At 54.6% G+C, this 19,157-nt stretch overlaps 2 protein-coding genes across 2 annotated transcripts in view; one reads left to right on the forward strand and one right to left on the reverse strand.

Moving 5' to 3' along the window:
* Positions 1 to 7,053: 7,053 nt before the first annotated feature.
* Positions 7,054 to 11,564, forward strand: S100A11 (S100 calcium binding protein A11). Its single transcript, XM_048828956.2, has 3 exons — positions 7,054 to 7,287; positions 10,570 to 10,725; positions 11,246 to 11,564. The coding sequence occupies exons 1-3, from the start codon at positions 7,285 to 7,287 to the stop codon at positions 11,417 to 11,419; spliced, it is 333 nt and encodes a 110-aa protein (XP_048684913.1). The 5' UTR covers positions 7,054 to 7,284; the 3' UTR covers positions 11,420 to 11,564.
* Positions 11,565 to 13,621: 2,057 nt separating this feature from the next.
* COPA (coat protein complex I subunit alpha) overlaps positions 13,622 to 19,157 on the reverse strand; it is a 33,661-nt gene continuing 28,125 nt past the window's right edge. Inside the window, exons 26-33 of the mRNA XM_048828950.2 lie at positions 18,656 to 18,733; positions 18,347 to 18,415; positions 17,700 to 17,836; positions 16,807 to 16,993; positions 16,596 to 16,706; positions 16,036 to 16,197; positions 15,487 to 15,681; positions 13,622 to 14,284 (exon numbers count right to left, since the gene is read on the reverse strand). Coding sequence (XP_048684907.1) covers positions 14,225 to 14,284; positions 15,487 to 15,681; positions 16,036 to 16,197; positions 16,596 to 16,706; positions 16,807 to 16,993; positions 17,700 to 17,836; positions 18,347 to 18,415; positions 18,656 to 18,733 — 999 coding nt within the window. The 3' untranslated portion in view covers positions 13,622 to 14,224. The remainder of the gene's footprint in view (positions 14,285 to 15,486; positions 15,682 to 16,035; positions 16,198 to 16,595; positions 16,707 to 16,806; positions 16,994 to 17,699; positions 17,837 to 18,346; positions 18,416 to 18,655; positions 18,734 to 19,157) is intronic.

Here is a 19,157-nt window from a genome sequence, read left to right on the forward strand (position 1 = left end):
TGTTTCTTGTTGCCCCAAAGGACAACAAACAGTGGAAGGTTTTGTCACCGCATCGAAGCTCACAAGTATCATTTAAGACCAGCCCTCCTTTAATTTTTAATTAGCTCCCCCAGAGAACAGCCAATGACATGGTCCATGGACCACCCCGATGGAGTCTACTCTTTTATTAAGACTTGGGGTAAAACTTTCAAAGGCACCTAAGGGCTAAGGTGTGCAGGTACCGGAAGATGAACGATACAGACAGGTGCCTAGGGTAAGTTTCAAAAGCTCCTAACTCCCATTGAAATCAATGGGAGTTAGGCACCTACGTACTTTTGAAAATCCCAGTAGGTGCCTATCTGTATCTTCAGGCAGCTATGTTCCTTGGAAAACCTGGCCCTAAGTGACTTAGGAACCTAAGACCAATGAGACAAACTGGGCCACATTTGTCAGCACAATGATACTGCAGCAGGAGCGGAAAGAGGGCATTGCAATTAGAGCATGTGATGCAGGGGCCCTGTAGGGGGAAGCAGGCAGCTAATCCCCCCTCCCCCAGGTTCGGGGGGGTAGGAGAACAGAGCAGCAGGGTGATGGGCCAGCCAGGTACCCCGTGGCGGGGTTCTCAAGCCCTTTGCCATCATGCCCCCACTTTTAACAAAGCAAAAGAGCTCAGCCCTGCCCCTCCTCCCCTGTGCTTGAGCTGACATTCATAGGGATCAGCTGTTTGTGATACATTCGAGTGTGAGATGGGGTACGGTTATACCAGCCACACCTTGCAGGAAACGAGGGAGCCGACTGCTGTGAACAAAGCTGAGCCAAATGGAAAGTGGGACCAACCTGTGAGTCCCCCTTGACCCCCTCCGCCCCCCATGAACAGGGGCTCAAGGGAGAAAAGGGAAAGGGTTGGGGTGATGGGGGCTCAAAGGGAGTGGGACAGGCTGGGAGAACAAGACTCAAGGGGAAAACAAGATGAGGGGGATGGTCTGGGGGGGGGCGCAGGGCTCAAGGAAGGACTGGCTGGGAGGACAAAGGGTCAAGGAAAAGAAAGGCTGAGTGGTTCAGGTTATCAAGGGGGTGCCCCCATTCCCCAGCCTGCCCCTCCTTGAGCCCCTTCTCCTCCCACCCTGACACCTCCTTGAGCCCACACATGGCCTGGTATTGACACCTCGGGTTATAAACGAAGAGCGGGGGACCACCTTGCTACAGTCTCGGATGACTGCCATATAAATGGCTAGGAGCCTGCAGCCCCCAGCATCGGCTGGAATCTGAATCCTTCTGGGTGGCATCATTTAGGGCACAAGCCAGGCATTGTCTATCCTGGGCTGCTCTTTTCGTGTCCTCTAAGTTGTTAAGTCCCGTAAGTTTTCCCTCTCTAAGTGCTACTCCCCGGAGAGGCTACTTCGTGTTTCTGTAACTTCACTTTTGTATGAGGATAGGTTACTGGCCTGTCACTCAATCCCCAGCCTGGAGAGCCATTGGACTGCTTGTCCTTTGGTCCCTACCCTTTGACCTGTCCGCCTTGGGTGGTCCTATGAGGAGTTAAAGCTCCCACCAGCGTAGCTCGCAGGGTCATTGGACAACACAAACCTCCCCACCCCGTCAAGGTGCAATCCCTAGGACTCTTTTGGTGCCACTACAATAAGTTTCTTGTGTTTGTTTGTGTGTGTGGGAACCCCGATGAAGTGGGTTCTGGCTCACGAAAGCTTATGCCCAAATAAATCTGTTAGTCTCTAAGGTGCCACCAGACTCCTTGTGGATACAGACTAACACGGCTACCCCCTGATACTTGTGTGTGTGTGAACTTACGATGGAAATGATCCGTTCAGCCAGCAGATGGGGCTGTGACTTAACAACATGACGGAAGAGGAAAGGACGGATCACCATGCCCTGCCTTTGTGAGTTTGTCTGAAACTTGATCTAGGTTTTCAAGTCAGAACCTGCCCCCCCCCCCCCCCCCCTGCATTCAGGAAAAATCATGGTAGGAACAATGGATCTGGAATGATCAAATCTCACACTTCAGGGTGTGACTTGGCTACCATACCAGGCATGTAGGACTCCTCGCTCACCCACCCATGTATCTCACAGGCACCCACCCACCAAGCTGGGAGGGTTTGCAAGTGCTTTGGAGGATAGGATTAAAATTCAAAATGATCTGGACAAACTGGAGAAATGGTCTGAAGTAAATAGGATGAAATTCAATAAGGACAAATGCAAAGTACTCCACTTAGGAAGGAACAATCAGTTGCACACATACAAAATGGGAAATGATGGCCCAGGAAGGAGTAGTGCGGAAAGAGATCTGGGGGTCATTGTGGATCACAAGCTAAATATGAGTCAACGGTGTAACACTGCTGCAAAAAAAAGCAAACATCCTTCTGGGCTGTATTAGCAGGAGTGTTGTAAGTGAGACACGAGAAGTAATTCTTCCGCTCTACTCCGCGCTGATTAGGCCTCAGCTGGAGTATTGTCCATTTCTGGGCCCCACATTTCAGGAAAGATGTGGACAAATTGGAGAAAGTCCAGAAAAGAGCAACAAAAATGATTAAAGTTCTAGAAAACATGACCTGTGAGGGAAGATTGAAAAAATTGGGTTTGTTTAGTCTGGAGAAGAGAAGACTGAGAGGGGACGTAGTAACAGTTTTCAAGTAAATAAAAGGTTGTTACAAGAAGGAGGGAGAAAAATTGTTCTTCTTAACCTCTGAGGATAGGACAAGAAGCAATGGGCTTAAATTGCAGTAAGGATAGTTTAGGTTGGACATTAGGAAAAAGTTCCTAACTGTCAGGGTGGTGAAGCACTGGAATAAATTGCCTAGGGAGGTTGTGGAATCTCCATCATTGGAGATTTTTGAGAGAAGGATGGACAAACCCCTGTCAGGGATGGTCTAGATAATACTTAGTCCTGCCTTGAGTGCAGGGGACTGGACTGGATGACTGCTCGGGGTCCCTTCCAGTTCTATGATTCCTCTAAAGTATCTAGTCCTCCCAGAGGCAAGATACGGGACTTGGTGAAGCAGTGTTCTGATTCAGCAGGACAAACCTTGGGTTATCAGGTTCCTGCCTGATACTGACGTGCTGTGGGATGCACTAAGTGATGATGATGTTACATATATATGACTCTTGTGTATCTTGTTGATAAACATATGTCCGCACAGCTGGCCTATCTGGAAACATCCTCATACACAGTATGCTGACCAAACACAGAATCATTTGTAAAGCATCCCCTTGAAAATCTGTTTTTTCAGATAAAACAAGACCTGAATCTCTCCTGCCTTGGGATTTGGTCTTGTAGCAAAGAAAAAAGAAATGTCCAAACGCAGCTAGCTCTGGTTTTGCCTTTAGTTGGGACACAAAAAATTGAATTTTCAAAACTGCCTAAGTGAGTTGGGAGCCCAGGGACGAGTGGTTTTGAAAACCTCCCGCAAAGAACATGGCTTTCCACTCAGTTTTCATACACACTGACATTTTTCAGAGAATTTTTCAGGTTCCAGTTTTTTTTGGCAAAATTTGATGGACAAAAAAAAGATTTTGGGGGAGAAATTTCCCCGCAAAATTTGATGAAAATGAAGATGAGGGGAATTTTCTCTCCAAAATCGATGAAACCAGACACTTCGGGAAAGGGAAAAAAATCCCCAATATTTGATGGAAACACCCCCTCCCCCACCCCACGCATGGAAATTTCCATTTAGTTAAAAAGCCATTTTGCATCACACAAAAAAATTATGCAAAATTTTCATCCCGCTCTGCTTTGGGCTGAGTTTTAGGGCCAGATTTTCCAGAGAAACATGAGCTCATGCTCAAATAAATTGGTTAGTCTCTAAGGTGCCACAAGTACTCCTTTTCTTTATGCAGCTAACAGCTCTCATTGAGAACAATGGCAGACCCTCCCTTCCACCCACACACCCACCTTGTTCTCAATGACTGCCAAATGCTTTTCAAAAGCTGGCTCCTTTGTTCTGCTGCCTAACTGGGATCTGGAAAACCTGGCTCTGAATACCTAGACGCTGCGTTTAAAGAAATCAAAACCTCCACGTTGACTTGCATCGTGGAGGAATGCAGACGTACAAGCTGCCACACCGTGCAGAAGCTGCCTGGATGCAAATAAAATGTGTTTCTTATAAAGTGTCTGAATTTCTTGCTCTGACATTTACCGATCACAGGCCGGGAAATCAGATCTAGCATTGCAACATTTTACCCAGTGACTTGGATAACAGCGCTTACCATTTTCAGACAGAATTCCACTCGGGCTAGAATTGCTTAGCTGTCCGCAGTGATCTGAGTTTCTCTTGGGTTTGCTCAGTGAACCAGGAAACTAAACCCAAACAGGCTGGGGTAGTTCGCACTGCAGCCAAGTCAGTGGGCCAGATTCTCCTCTCATTTACACGAATGGACACGCCACTGGGCCAGATCCTCTGCTGACGTAACCCAGCATGGTTCCATTGAGCCAACTGACACCAGCAGAGAAGCTTGTAGCCCCGCTGACTTCAGGGGAATTACAGCTGATTGATACGGGGATAAGAGAGTGGAGAATCAGGCCCAGTGTGTGTACCATGAGCAGAAATTCCCTGATCTGCCCTCTCCCAGCTTGGCTTGATACCAGCTGAGAAACACCAGGTGGGGCAGATGGACTGGTTGCTGGGAAGCCACAGAGGTGGACGCCGCTGCGGGTGGCCGTAGCTTGGGCAATCCCTGGAAAGCAGCGGCTGGAGCTGTTCCGATGGCGTGGCCGGGGCACGTTCCTGCAAGAACCCTTGAGCAAATGACACAGGAAACCTGTTTAAATGACACAGGAAACCTGTTTAAATGACACAGGCAGAAATTCACCCTTGTGCAGAGAGACCAGGCCGCTCCCGCGCCCTGCTGTGAGGCCGATAAATGGTGTATGGGCCTCGTGCTGGCTCCTCTGCACAGGGCTGAATTAATTCCCCCCCGAGTGAGATAAAGAGGGAAAAGAGAAGTTGGAAGGTGAGACGCTGCCAGGTGGAGTCAGCAAGACGAGCCAGCAGCTCCGTGCCAAGGACAGGGAGCGGCTGGAGAGCTGGCAGGGGCAGACGCAGCTTGCGGAGCAGGTATAAATCCTCTAATCCAAGACAGAGCAGCGAGGCCGTTTCTGGAAGCCAGCAAGGGAGACGACTGAGCACCACAGCCCCAACACTGGTGACAACTCTGACCACGCAGATTTAAAATAAACAGCAGGAAATGCTTCTTCACACAATGCGCAGTTGACCTGCAGAACTCCTTGCCAGGGGATGTCGAGACGGCTAAAAGTATAACTGAGTTCAAAAAAAGAACTAGATAAGTTCCTGATGGACAGGTCCATCAATGGCTATTAGCCAAGATGGTCAGGGATGCAACCCCATGCTCTGAGTGTCCCTAAGCCTCTGACTGCCAGGGGATGGATCACTTGGTAATTGCCCTGTTCTGTTCATTCCCTTTGAATCACCTGGCACTGGCCACTGTCACTATCTGAATCTGGAATGTATGGCCCATTGGTCTGACGCAGTATGGTTCTCATGCTCAGCTCTGCCCTCCACCCCGGCTAGAAATGGGGTCAGCAGGGCTCATACCATGGTGTAGCAGCTCAGGTAGTGGATTAGAATTCAGGAGAGCTGGGCTGTAATCCCCGTTCTTCCACTGACCTGCCGTGTGACCTTGGGCCAAGTCACTTCCAGCTGTGTGCCTCAGTTTCCCCTCCAACCCTATATCTCTTTAGGCCGGAAGCTCTTTATGGCTTGGGCTGTCTGTGCAGTGCCCAGCCCAACGGGGGCCTGCTTTCAGCTGTGGCTTGTGGGTGCTACAGTGATAATAAATCCTACACGAGACCCACATCCTGTCAGCAGTTACACCCAGGCCACCCCACTGAAGTCACAGGTGCTGCACTTGGTTGTGCCAGGGTCCCAGGGTGTTTTCAGGCAGATACAGCTCAACTACAGGGAACAGCTCCGTCTGCACTAGAGGACTTTCTTACCGCTCCCCCGGCAGGCCTAGGTAGGCCTTAGCAAATATTATACTGCACTGAGTCATTCACTCTTCCGAGACTCAGGTGCAGCAGGTAAGTAGTGTAATGAACTGGGCCATGTGCACCACCGCCTTCTGCTGCTTAGAAGCACTATTGCTCGTCTGTGTGTCAGCAGCCTTACACTGCCTACAGCTGACGGGGAGTCACCTGCAGGTAACATAGCAGAGACCTGGGCTTTTGGAGCTGGAGGGTCTGGATTCTAGCCCTGCTGATGCCCTGAATTTCCAAGTGCCCTCAATGTGCAGCATGGAGACTAAGGCCCAGATTCACAGAGGTATTTAGGCTCCCAACTTCCATTGCAATTAATGGGAGTTAGGAGCCTAAATACCCTTTATGGATTGAAATGCATGGGAGGTGGGAGCCAATATGGTTTCAAGGATTGAAATTCATGGGAGTTAGGAGCCTAAATACCATTGTGGATTGAAATGCATGGGAGTTGGGAGCTTACATACTTTTGTGGATTGAAATTCATAGGAGTTAGGAGCCTAAATACCATTGTGGATTGAAATTCATGGGAGTTAGGAGCTTACATACTTTTGTGGATTGAAATTCATGGGAGTTAGGAGCCCAAATACCATTGTGGATTGAAATGCATGGGAGTTAGGAGCCCAAATACCATTGTGGATTGAAATGCATGGGGGTTAGGAGCTTACATACTTTTGTGGATTGAAATTAATGGGAGTTAGGAGCCCAAATACCATTGTGGATTGAAATGCATGGGAGTTAGGAGCTTACATACTTTTGTGGGTTGAAATTCAGGGGAGATAGGAGCCTAACTATTGTTATGGATTGAAATTCATGGCAGTTTGACGCCTAAACCCCTTTGAGGATCTGGGCCCCAGGGGCTATGGGCTTGTTTACCCTATTGCCACACAGAGGCACCCACCCGTTCAGCAGCTTAGCAAAGGGCCCCCCACCGCGTCTCGGCGGCGGCGAAGGGGAAACTCGGAGGAGAGAGAAAGGCAGGAGGGGAAGAGAGAGGAAAAGAAGTTGAAGGAGAGAAAGGAAGCGAAGGGAAAGGGGGTGCGGGGGGGGGAGATGCCGGGGCGGCGGGGGGAGCCCGAAGGAAGGAGAGGAGAGCCCCAGCCCAAAGCACATGCCTGGGCGCCCCGCAGCCCGAGGGCGAGTCCGGACCCGCCGGTAGCCGGGCGCAGCCTCCGCCCAACCAGGCGAGAGGGGCCGGGCCAGCGGGGCTGCCGAGGGCGGTGGCCGGGGCTGGGCGCGGCTCAGAGGCTGCCCCAGAGTCTGCTCCTCGCAGCGCTCCGCGGTCCGCTCCCTCTGCTGCAGCCATGGTGAGTGGGGGGGGGGGTCCCCCGGGTTTGGGGGTTCGGGCCCTCCGGGTTTGGGGGTTCGGGCCCCCCCGGGCTTGGGGGCTCGGCTCCGACCCAGCACAGGGACTGCTGGGGAAAACCAGGGCGGCGTTTTCCGACCGGGCAGGGGAACCCCCCCCACACCTTTGGCACGGGGGGAGCAGCCCCCGGCGGAGTTATAAGCTCTCCCTGGGAAGGGCCGGGGGGGGGGGGGACGACGACTCGGGAGAGGGCGGGGGGCAGGGCCGGGCCCCAGGGGAGCCAGGGACAGAAGCGCCCCTGGAGTTTTTAGCATGTGAGTTGCACACAGGACTGGCGATGGAGGGAGATGGGGGGTGCTGAGCTCACCCCTCACCCATCAAAGGCCTGTACGGGGTGAAAGGGGAGAGGGTGGGGGCAGGGGGGCTGAGCTCACCCCCCCTCCAAAGGCCTGTACGGGGTGAAAGGGGAGGGAGGGCGGCCAGGGGGGCTGAGCTCACCCACCCCCAAAGGCCTGTACGGGGTGAAAGGGGAGAGGGTGGGGGCAGAGGGGCTGAGCTCACCCCTCACCCACCAAAGGCCTGTACGGGGTGAAAGGGGAGAGGGTGGGGGCAGGGGGGCTGAGCTCACCCACCCCCAAAGGCCTGTACGGGGTGAAATGGGAGAGGGTGGGGGCAGAGGGGCTGAGCTCACCCTTCCCCCACCAAAGGCCTGTACGGGGTGAAAGGGGAGAGGGTGGGGGCAGGGGGGCTGAGCTCACCCCCCCTCCAAAGGCCTGTACGGGGTGAAAGGGGGGGGCGGCCAGGGGGGCTGAGCTCACCCACCCCCAAAGGCCTGTACAGGGTGAAAGGGGAGAGGGTGGGGGCAGAGGGGCTGAGCTCACCCTTCACCCACCAAAGGCCTGTACGGGGTGAAAGGGGAGAGGGTGGGGGCAGGGGGGCTGAGAGCCATTGAACCAAACTGTAAAATCTGGATTGAATGGAAACCACTTCAAGCCAGAGGGTGCAGCACCCCTAGCCCAGCACCTCTGGGTGGGGCCCCAGCTAACAGGATGGGTCAGGGCTCCAGACTTCTCGTGGCAGGTCCGTTGCGAGGAGGTGGAGCTGGAGCTGATCCGCGCCCACGCTATGATCTCACTCTCTTCCCCTCCTGCCTGCCTCCTCCCTCCCCATCCCCAGACTTTCTCTTCCCCTCCTCATCTCTCCAGCCTGTTTCTGGGCTGCTCCCGCCCCCACAGCCCCGGGGGCCAGCCCCTGCCCCCCTGACCCAGCTCCCTGTGGCCCGCGGGCAGAGCTGGCCCCACACAGGAGGATATTACGCAGTCGGGTTTTGGGTTAAGGAAGCTGAGGCCTGCAGGGGCGGGACTCGTTTCCTATCCCACACAACCAAAGAAGGGTAAATGCAGCAGCAGGGAGGATAGGGCTAGCGATTCCCCAAGGGGGGCAGATCTTCCCCCCCCAACCCCAACCCGCCCAGGCTCCTCCCGCATAGCTCAGACACTGCTTAGCGCTTTCCTGTCCCTGAGTCACCCAGCTGCCTTTGATTGTCCCGGCTCTCCCCTTCCCTCCCTCGCCTCAGCACCCTGGCCTCTGGGGAAGAGCACAAACCCTGCGCCAGAAAGGCTGGAGGCAGAACCGGTTCCTGCTCCCCAGCAGAGAGGGGCTGGCAGTGACTGAGTCCCGGGCGAGGCCAGAAGGGGGCAGGCGGCCCGGCTCCCTCCTCTGCCCGAAGCGTGGCCCCTTCCCGCGGCTGCAGCCTCCTTGGAGGGACCCCAGCCGGGCTCACGAGGAGAGGGGAGGGCAGGGCAGGCTGCACGGCCCGGTCATTCCCTAGAGGCAGGAGGCGTCGTCTCCTCGGAGCCCCAGTCCCGTTTGCCCATCGCTGCCACCGTAACCAAAGTCCGACTGGAACTGGTGCCTTAGAGGAAAGAGGCCCCAGCTGCTATTCTCTGATGCCCCTGAGCCAGCCAGCCGGCCCCCTGCCCGGGGCTGGATTGGAAGTGAGGCCCCCTGGACGTGAACCCCCATTTCCCATTCCCCTTGCCCTCCTGAGCCAGCTATTCCTCCCTGAGCTAGGGCTGGAATAGAACCAGCGTCTCCTCCCTCGGAAAGGCCCCATATCCCATTCCCCAGCCCAGGCCCCTGCTCTGGGGCCAGGCTAGAATCAGCATCTCTTACAGAGGAAAGGTAGCACATACCCTTTGCTGGTCCCCTGAGCCAGCCGTCCTGCCCGCTGCCCTGGGAGGAGGTAGGAAGCAGGGCCCCCTTGAGGGGAGAGGCCCCATCACCCACTCACCATCTTCCCCCCCCCCACAAGCCAGCCAGGCCTGCATTTCACCCTCTTCCTGTCCTGTCTCACATGTGTCCGCAGTGTTTGGAGCAGGGAGGAGATCCCTGCAGGATCCCATCCTATTCCCATTTCTCTCTCCTCAGAATTTCTCCCATGACAAACAAGGATTGGGGAGGGGGATGCATTTTTCTCTCCCCCACCCTCCCTGGGCTTGGTAGCCGAAGCCAATTAATATTAACGAGGGCGGTGGAAAAAACCAGACACTGTCTACCCTGAAGAATCTCTCTTGCACAACCTCCACGCAGACACACCCAGCTCCTCCTGCCCTGCAAGGCAACACGGCCGTTCCTAGGAGGCAGCTGTACTGGGGCTTGGAGGAGCCTGGCTCGCTGGGCCTGTACCCAGACCCCACCCATGATTCACCCCCATCCCTGCGCTGGGCTCTTTCCGCCACGGCCGGGAGGTTCCTGGCCCCGGCGGGGAGGCACTTGCAGCAGTTAGGCCCTGGACTGCGCTGGCAGCTGCATCTCCTCTGTGGTCTGTCTTGCCACATCCGTGCCTAGGAACGAGAGCCGGGGAAGGGGCTGCACCAGAGGGCCTGGGGAAATGATGCAGCTGTAGCCAATACAGCCTGAGCAGCAACACTTAGTTCTAACCTCAGACCCCACCCTCCCTCTGGGCCCAGGGAATAGAAGCCAGGAGTCCAGATTGCCTAACCCCTAGACCATAGTCCCTGCCCAGAGCTTGGAAAAGAAGCTCCCAGGCTCTAACCACTAGACCATGCTACCAGAAGCGGGATCAGAACTCCGGCATCCTGGCTCTGTCCTTGACTAACCCCTGGACTCCTCTCCCCTCCCTTTAAAGGCATTCATAGCAAGCGCCAGGAGGGGTTTGTGCGGTGTGGGGCAACTAGCCGGTAGCGCCAGGAGTTTGCTGCTGGGAGAGTGTGTGTGTGTGTGGGGGGGTGTCATCAGTGACGTGGTTTTGTCCCTGCAGTCGAAGAGCCCCGTGTGCCCGACGGAAACGGAGCGTTGCATTGAGTCCCTGCTGGCCGTCTTCCAGCGCTACGCCGGGCGCGAAGGCGACAACTGCACGCTCTCCAAGAAGGAGTTCCTCAGTTTCATGAACATCGAGCTGGCTTCCTTCACAAAGGTGAACTTTGCACCCTCCTTCGGGACACTCAGCCCAGGCGGGGCGGGGGGATTCCAGCTACTGCCACTGTTAGAACCCAGCAGCTCTGCTGAGTTGCTGACGGGGACACGGGTTGGCAGGAAAAGTGCTTCCAAAGGGGTTCTTGCCTGCAGATGTGGCTTGGAAACTGGCTGTCCTTTGGTGCCTTCCCCAAGTGCAGCTTCCTGTCCCCTATTACAGTACATGTCTCCAGCTGTCACTCGCCCAGGCAGAACGCACAGGGGGGTGGAGGAAAGAGCTGTGGCCTTTGGAACTCTCTGCCACCAGATCAGGATGCAAAATGCATCTCTGTCTAGGCTCAGCCTCACTGACCTGTGGAGGGAACCAGCATCGCTGGCTGCAGGGGGTTGTGGAGTTTGCCCCCTCTATTTTGTTGTACAATCTCGATCCACAATTCCATGAAGGGTGCTCAGATATGACCATATGGGTCTCGTAACTGCAAGTAGAGATACTGGTAAAAACCCTCCTTGGCCTTCCGCAGAACCAGAAGGACCCAGGAGTCCTGGACCGGATGATGAAGAAGCTTGACTTGAATTGCGACGGGCAGCTGGACTTCCAGGAGTTCCTGAACCTTATTGGGGGCATCGCGCAGGCTTGCCACATTGCACTGTGTGTGCAGGCCCCCCCTGGCCACCACCAGACCAAGAAACTGTGACCCCGCCCAACCCACACCTACAGCCCCGCAAACATTCCCGATGCACCCTGTGCAAGACCAACCATCAGCTGCAGACCTGCCCCCAGCCTGCGTGTCTGTGGGGGGCTCTCATTGCTTTTGTATCAGTAAAAGAATGGTATAAAAATTCCTACTCAGTAATTCTTTTTAATCTCAGAAAGTTGGGGGGAGGTGGGGGAAGGAGGCATGATAGGGGACCAGCATAGCTCCAGTAGTTTGAGCACCAAACTGGGCGCCAGGACTCCTGGGTCTTATCCTTGCTGTGCCACTGCTCTTTGGCGTGTGATGTCTCCCCCCTGCCTCAGTTTCCCCACATGTAAAGCAGGGGGATAATGCTAATTATCCACTTTTTGTCAAGTGCTGTGAGCTCTATAGATGAATGAGCACCATAAAAATCCAAATTATGAGAATTTTTAGGGATTTTATGATCATTGCATCTGACTTCTTTAAACAAAGGAATACGCAGGTCTGGGGGGAGGGCAACTGTGTAATTTTAAAAGAGTGAGATAGATCAGTGCAAAATGCAGCAGCTACAGGGTCAGGAAACTAACATTTAGGGTTGCAAAGAGTTTGGGGACATAACTTGCCTACTCATAAGAGACAGTCCACAAACTCTTGAGATTGGACCAGTGAAGCACCCCCTGGTGGTGCTGTAAATCAGATCAGCAATGCTGAGACTTGGGCTCTCTCCAGCCCTGAGCTGGGAGAACAGCTGTTAACAGAGCAGGGACCCTAAAAGGGGAGAAAAGCTGAAAAGCGAGGGTGAGGGTCTGAACAATACAGGCCCTTCTCAGGTGCGGGAAATGCCTGTGATTAGAGAAAGAGGGGAGAGAGAAAGTCCCACAACAGCATGGAGATCCCCCCCATAGCTGTAAAGTCACAAACTCGGGGCACCAGCGTGTGCTGGCCCATTTCACAGCTTGGTTTTGGGAACAAGGCCACGCTGACGTCATATGTTCTGAGGCCAGATGCGATCACTGTGATCGCCGAGTGTGCGACCACAGGCCAGAGAACTTCCCCCCCAAATAATCCGTAGGGCAGATCTTTTAGAAAAACATCCAACCCTGATTTAAAAATGGTCAGTAATAGCGACTCTGCCATGACCCTTGGTAAACTGTTCCACTGATTACTCACACTTAATAATTTACGCCTTTTTTCCAGTCTGAATTTGTCTTGCTTCCACTTCCAGCCACTGGATCATGTTAGACCTTTTCTCTCTAGACTGAAGAGCCCATTATTAAATATTTGCTCCCCCCGAGGGTACCTCTAGATTGTGATCATGGCACTCCTTCGCCGCCTCTTTGTTAAACTAAGTAGATTGAGCTCCTTGAGTCTATCACTGTAACTAGGACATGCCATACAGTGCTTTGCCCATCCTTTCTCAAGGGCACCAGTGGCTGGGATAGGGAGCAGCTGCTGTCTCTGAAGAGATGTAAGTATTTAGCACCAGGCCATGGTTAGCAGCCTCTCAGGGCCAGTTGGGAAGAGGTCACATTAGATTATCATAACACTCCCTTTCTGGCCTTAAAGGGAGTTATTCCAAAATAGCTATTCCTGATACGTTCTGGAACAAGAGCACCCACCCCTGGAGTTCATCAGGAATAATCAGCTTTGAATTCACCCTCCCTTATTCTGGATTAATTTTCCTGTATAGACACACCTAAAATCTATATTAAACACTAAATGGGAAAGGCACCATTCTGACCATGGGCGCTCCGGCACAGCACAGAGAACCTCACCCAGTGGGTCAAGCCCAGAACTTGTCTGACCTAGAACCTCAAGTTTTCCATGCCTCATTCCACACATATTAAATAAACCCTACTCGGCACTTAACAGATGCTTTCCCCTCTTGGCCTTCAAGCTGCCAGGCCACCACTGAGCCGTATCCTCTACCCCATCCCTCCAGGTCATTAGACCCTGTCCAGGACAAACACCAGAAGCAACTAGGCAAGGGGCCATTTCTTGTGGGAAAAATCTTTCATATTTCCCAGTGAATCAGGAGTCCCGCTCTCTCTAAAGCAAAACCTCAATGCTTTATGAGCGTGACTGTCCCTTTAAAGCCTCAAGAGCAGCACTCCTAAAGAGAAGTGCAGTGCCACCGGCTTACATCACCCCACAAAGCGAAGCTGGAGCAACCAGCTCATTGTAGTCTCTATCGAACAGCTGAACCAGTGCAAGGGGGAGTCTGGTTGGTTAACTCACTTTATTAACGTGAAAAGGAGACAATGTTGAGAAAAGCTGCTAAGGACAAAAAAAAAAAAATCAACCAAAGCGCTGGGATTCCGAGCCACTTTCCCGCTCCCACCAGGGAAGGCACACAAAGCCCATGAGCCGCCTTGGATCAGGACTCGACTGCCCGTAGGACAAACTCACCTCCAGTGACCCTGATTCTACACAGAGCCATGCTGAACTTGAACCAGGCTGCTTTTCCTGCTCTTGGGCAGAGGGCATGTTCTCTTCTGATGAGGGCGATGCTGCCTCCAGGTAACAGGGGGTGCATGCCACATGAACTGCACCTTGTGCCAGGACCCCATGTTATTACTTGTCACGCTCAGGGGAGGGGGCAGGACTTTCACCAGGGCTTGCCAACTGTGGCATGGGAGGGAAGAGCAGATCTCACAAACAGCCCAGTTCACAGCACTAGTGCAAAGGATCCAGCGATTCGATTAGGAGCTGGAATGAAGGAAGGGAGAAGCAGAAGCAAGATGAAGATTTCAGGGTCACAGGACTGAAGGTCTAGCCAGAGGGAAGCCAGAAGTTCCTGTCTCTCCAGCCTGGGGCAGGACCTTAGCGGAACTGGAGTGGGCTGATTCGCAGCCCAATGACATCTTTGCCGATCTCTGTCACCTGGAGAATAAAAGGGAGGCGGTTAATGGTTAAGAGCAACACAAGCTTGGGGTTCCTGACACAGATAGCTTCTACCAGTACACACTGCAGGGATCGACAGAGACAGCTTGAGAACCTCATCTCAACCACATACAGCTTTGTGACACCAAGCCTCCTCCTATAGCCCAGAATCCTAGACCAAATGGCATCAACGGGACCAGGACCCAGCCCTATGTGCATTACAAAGAACTGCTGGCACAGTTCTCCTGGCCTGACCCCACACGATGGCTGCGTTAGAGTAAGAAGCAGCGTTTTAAAATGAAGTCTTGAGCAGGAAGCTCAGTCTAGAGCGACCCGCAGGGCTCGAGGAAGGCCAGACCCAGTTGTGCTTTGATTTGTAGGACATGCTGCTGCCGCTGCTATTCTGAAAGGTGTCTCGATGAAAAGAAAGATGAACTGCCCAGCTGGGACTTGAGGCAGGGGCATGAACACCCTGGGCTGCTCAAGTCACTCCCCAGAGACAAACGGGCGCTCTCCCACCAGCGGCTCCAGGCGCTTGTGTTCACACACTCCTGTGGTGCCCCTAGACCAAGCTCAGCCCATCCTCAGTGTCTGTCCCTGATCTGAAGGAGCCAGAGACTGCGAGTGGCAGGGATACACTGCAGGTCTTTGCCTCCTAATCAGGGGAGGCTCACACTTAGCGAGGGGATTTCACTGCAGCACCAGCCACCCTGCAGTCTCATCCCCAAGGAGCTGTCAGTGCTTCCCCAACTTTATACACACCGCACCACTCCAATGTGGAGGGGGCCGGCAGCATGGAGTATAAGTGGCAGAGGAATGGGGGGATGGCGTGTTTGGGACAGACACCAGGGAAAACACTGTCTCTTAAAGTGCCAGGCAGCCATTACAACCCTTGCAGAGCAAACGGGAGCTGGGTGATAAAGGTCTCACCAAGCCCCCAACTCAACTCAGATCCATCCGCCCTAGGAAGGATGAAGGGCTGAGTTGAACCTGCTAGGATTAGAACCTGGGGTTCCAGGGACTCTCGATATTTCAACCCTGAGGCCTGAACCACTCAGATGTTCCCTCCTGCTTATGAGCCACCCTCCTGCCCGGACTCAAGGGAAACATTTACAGAGAGCAATAGGCAGGGAGAATTTGCCAGGAGCCAAGGACCAGAGGTGGGGGGGGGGAGGGGCTGCCACCACAGGCGGTGCCCTTACCGTGGTGACTCGGCAGATCTGTCCCCGGAACTCAGGGCAGTAGCAGGCACCGCTGAGCGGGCACTTCTCCACCGGCTTGCCGCGGTAGATGGGCCGGTAGGAGGCGGCGCAGATGTCGAAGGGGTTGTGCATGTCGTAGTTGAGCTGGTAGGTGTCGGTGGGGTTCTTCTCGCAGGCGGACAGGATCTTGCGCGTCTAGGGAGGGAAGGGGACGCATTAGCGGGGAATGGAGAGCCAGCTGCAGAGCATGCAGGGCAGGAGCCGTGGAGCACACCGTAGATGGAACGGCTCCAACCTGACCACATCTCTCTGCTTTACACACCAGGAAACCCCACACAGCCTTTGGGGCTGGGAAACATCCTTCCCTCCCAGCACAGCCTCCCTACCCGAGACATACATTCCCCCCACCCCAGCGGAGACACCTGCCCCAATCCCAAGCTCATCGCTTCCCACTCCATGGCCTCCCCCGCCCAGCCTGGTCCCATGGGGAGTGAAGGAACCTCAGCACACCAAGACCCAGTCCCCCCTCGCCGTGCCCTGCACGCTTACCTGCTGCGACACTTCGGGCTTGGGGCCCAGCTCCAGGAGCCGGCGAGCGAAGGTGGCAGCTGTCTTGAAGTTTTTGAGCTTAAAGAAGAGATTGAGGGCGGTGCGCAGCACAAGGATCATGTGGACGGGCTGCAGGTTGGAGTGGGTGAAGTAGGCTGCCATCTGCATTGGGGGAAGCCGAGGGGAGAGAACACCGTCATGAGGGGGCTTTGAGGCAAAGATGGAGTTGCATCGTGGGAGGCGACCCCGCCCTAGCACAATGCACTGTGGCTGCTAGAGGGAGCAGGACAAACCCAGCGGGGTGGAGCTGCAGAGGGACAGGCTGACCATCAGTGCTGTTGATGGTATGGGAGGTGGGTTAGTATAAGGCCTGCTTCACAGATGGGGAAACTGAGGCCCAGTGACTTGCCCAAGGCCACCCGGGGAATCTGCGAGAGGGTCTGGGCATTGAATTCAGGATTCCCAGTCTCCTATCACCACTAGCCCATTCCCTCCCAGAGCCCGGAACAGAGCCTAGGAGTCCTGGCCATGATAACTGGAGTGCAGTGCAGCGTCTGTACCTCGCAGGTGCGTTTCTGCTGCTCCAGGGTCTCTTTGGGGAGCTTCTTCCTCTCGATCTCCATCGACAGCCCCACGATGTACTCTCGGCAGATGGCAATCAGCTGCTGGGCCTGTGAGGAGGAGAGAGAGCGAGAGAGAGAGTCAGGCACCATTTGCCCGCGGCTCCTGAGAAGGAGGGGAATGGGGGCCGGGAAGAGAGGTGCCCCTCACCTCAGCGATCTCCTGCTTGTTATCCACTACCAGCAGCGGCACGCTCAGCAGGATGGACCGGAACTTCTCCACCGCCTCCTCGAACTTGCCAGCGGTGGTGAGCTGGTAGCAGACTTGCAGGCGCTGGATCAGGTCGTTGAGCTTCAGGCCGATGACAGGGAGGGCATTCTTCAACCCGGCGTCCTTCCTGGCGGTGTGGGAAGGGTGGGAGCTTCAGTGAGAAACTGAGAACCAGCCAGACCACGTGGGAGGACAAGGTTACCCTGATGGGCCATCTGCACTACAACCAGTCAGTGACACACTGGCCTGGCTGAACTAGGTCCACACTGCAGCTCCTCGACCATCACAGCTGTCTGGCAACCACGGAGGGGTCTCCAAGCCTCCCCTGCTGCCTGACTGGTGCATGCTGGGAAAATCTGGGTTGCTAGCCCACAATGCCTCAGCTACCCCTGCAGAGGACGTACTTCCAGATCTAGCTCGGCTGGAAGAAACCAGGAGCAGGTGGCAGGGGAGCACTAACCCCACCTGCCTCACCTTGTTTAAGCTCTAACAAGAGGAGCTGGGTGCTTCCCGTCATCAGAAAACTGCCCCGGGATGGAATTCTCCCTAGAACTTGGGCTATCAACAGAGGGGCCGGTCCCACATCCACTCAAGATCCATTGATTAACACTGAGCCGTTTAAAACACGATTCAAAATTTGCTTGTTTACATCAGGGGAACGGGAAGGCGACACCAGGCAGGGAGTGGGCGGGGCCTGTTTTGTGTTTGAACATGACTCACCCACTGGGGGCACTAACCTGCACCACCCCTCCAACAAGCAGCATCCAGGCAAGAGTCAGGGGAAATGGTAAAGAGACCTGAAGGGAGAGGCCGGATTCCGCCCTACTGCTCACCAGTTGCGATGTGGGTATCCATACATGGCGGGGAGGCAGGGCAGTGCTTGGTAAGTGGTGCGGCCCCGGGCATAGGTCTGCAGGAAGAGCTGCTTGTAGGGGCCAAAATTAGTCACTCCCACCTGGTCGTGGAGGAGCTGAAGAGAAAGAAGGGAAGCACCACACTCATTGGCTGGTCGCGGCATAAGTGCAGCTCCAACCCCGCCCACAGCCTAGACTGGGATCTCATCCTGCCCAGACATTAGCCCCCAGCCTATTAGAACTTCTCCTTTATACCTGGGGAACTTGAAGCACAGGGAAAAGAAGTGACTTATCCAAGCAGACACAGTGAGTCTGCGACAGAGACTGAAAGAGAACCCAGGTGCCCTGAGCTTTAGCTGAGAAACTCTCCTCTTCCTTAGGCAGTGGGGTGGAGCTCCAGAGCACTGCGGAGGGATTTGGCCCCATCTCCCGATTAACATCTCACCCCGAGAAGGGACCTCTAACGCTGTCCTTCAGACTGAACAGCATGGAGCATGAGACTACTGCATAATCTGCCTTGATCACCCCTTATCAGCTGACACCCCTCTGCCCGACTACCCCTCGCTGGAAGGGGTCACAAACAGGACGGGGAGAGGGGATCTCCAGGACTCTCCAGAGTAACTTACCCGCATGGCTGTCTCAAAGGAACCACCCAGGATGTGATCAACAGGCAGCTGGGAATTGTTACACCAGACCTAAGGGAGAGGAGGAAACGCATTTCAAGAGGAGCTGCTGGGAGGTCATGCCTGCCCAATGCTACCCAGCACACTCACATCCCATTCAACACCAGCAGCAGGGCTCCAGCCACTTCTCCCAACAAGGCACCACCAGTTCCTGACGCTGATAATTAACCAGCACAGGACAGTGAGCAGGAGGGACCAGACCAGGAAAGGCAGGTGCCCGAGAGAGAAGGTTTCAGAGGCAGGTCCTGTTACCTGAGCTGGGCTGGTGCCCTTGGTGGGTGGCACAAAGAATCCATCCTCAGCTCCTCCTGCCAGGCCAGCAGGGACATCCTAGGAAGCAAACGGGGCACTTATTAGCTAGTCAATGCTGTGCTGGTGACTGACAGCTCTGCAGCCTGGCACCGCACGGTGAAAGCTCACCCCTGGGCTGCCCTGCCAATGTGCTTCAGCCTTAACCTCAAGAATGACTTCTAACAGGAGAGAGGGGAGGAGAGAGTCACCTCCATGGCCCATTCTATCTTTGGCCTCAGCTGCAACTGCCAAGAAGGGGACAGCTGGGGCATGGGCTAGTCTGACACCCCTCCACGCATTTCATAGGCCAAACAGCCATCAGGACTCAATCACCAGAGCCCAGTGCCACCGAATCTTGGATTTCACCTAAAACAGATGGATTTCTAGGGCGGGGGAGAGAGGGGCGGGAGGGGACCTCAGCCTGAATAAAGCATGAAGCCATGGGGTGATGCTACAGGCAGCC

Source organism: Caretta caretta, chromosome 24 (genome assembly GCF_965140235.1).
Source record: "Caretta caretta isolate rCarCar2 chromosome 24, rCarCar1.hap1, whole genome shotgun sequence".
Classification (NCBI taxonomy): domain Eukaryota; kingdom Metazoa; phylum Chordata; order Testudines; family Cheloniidae; genus Caretta; species Caretta caretta.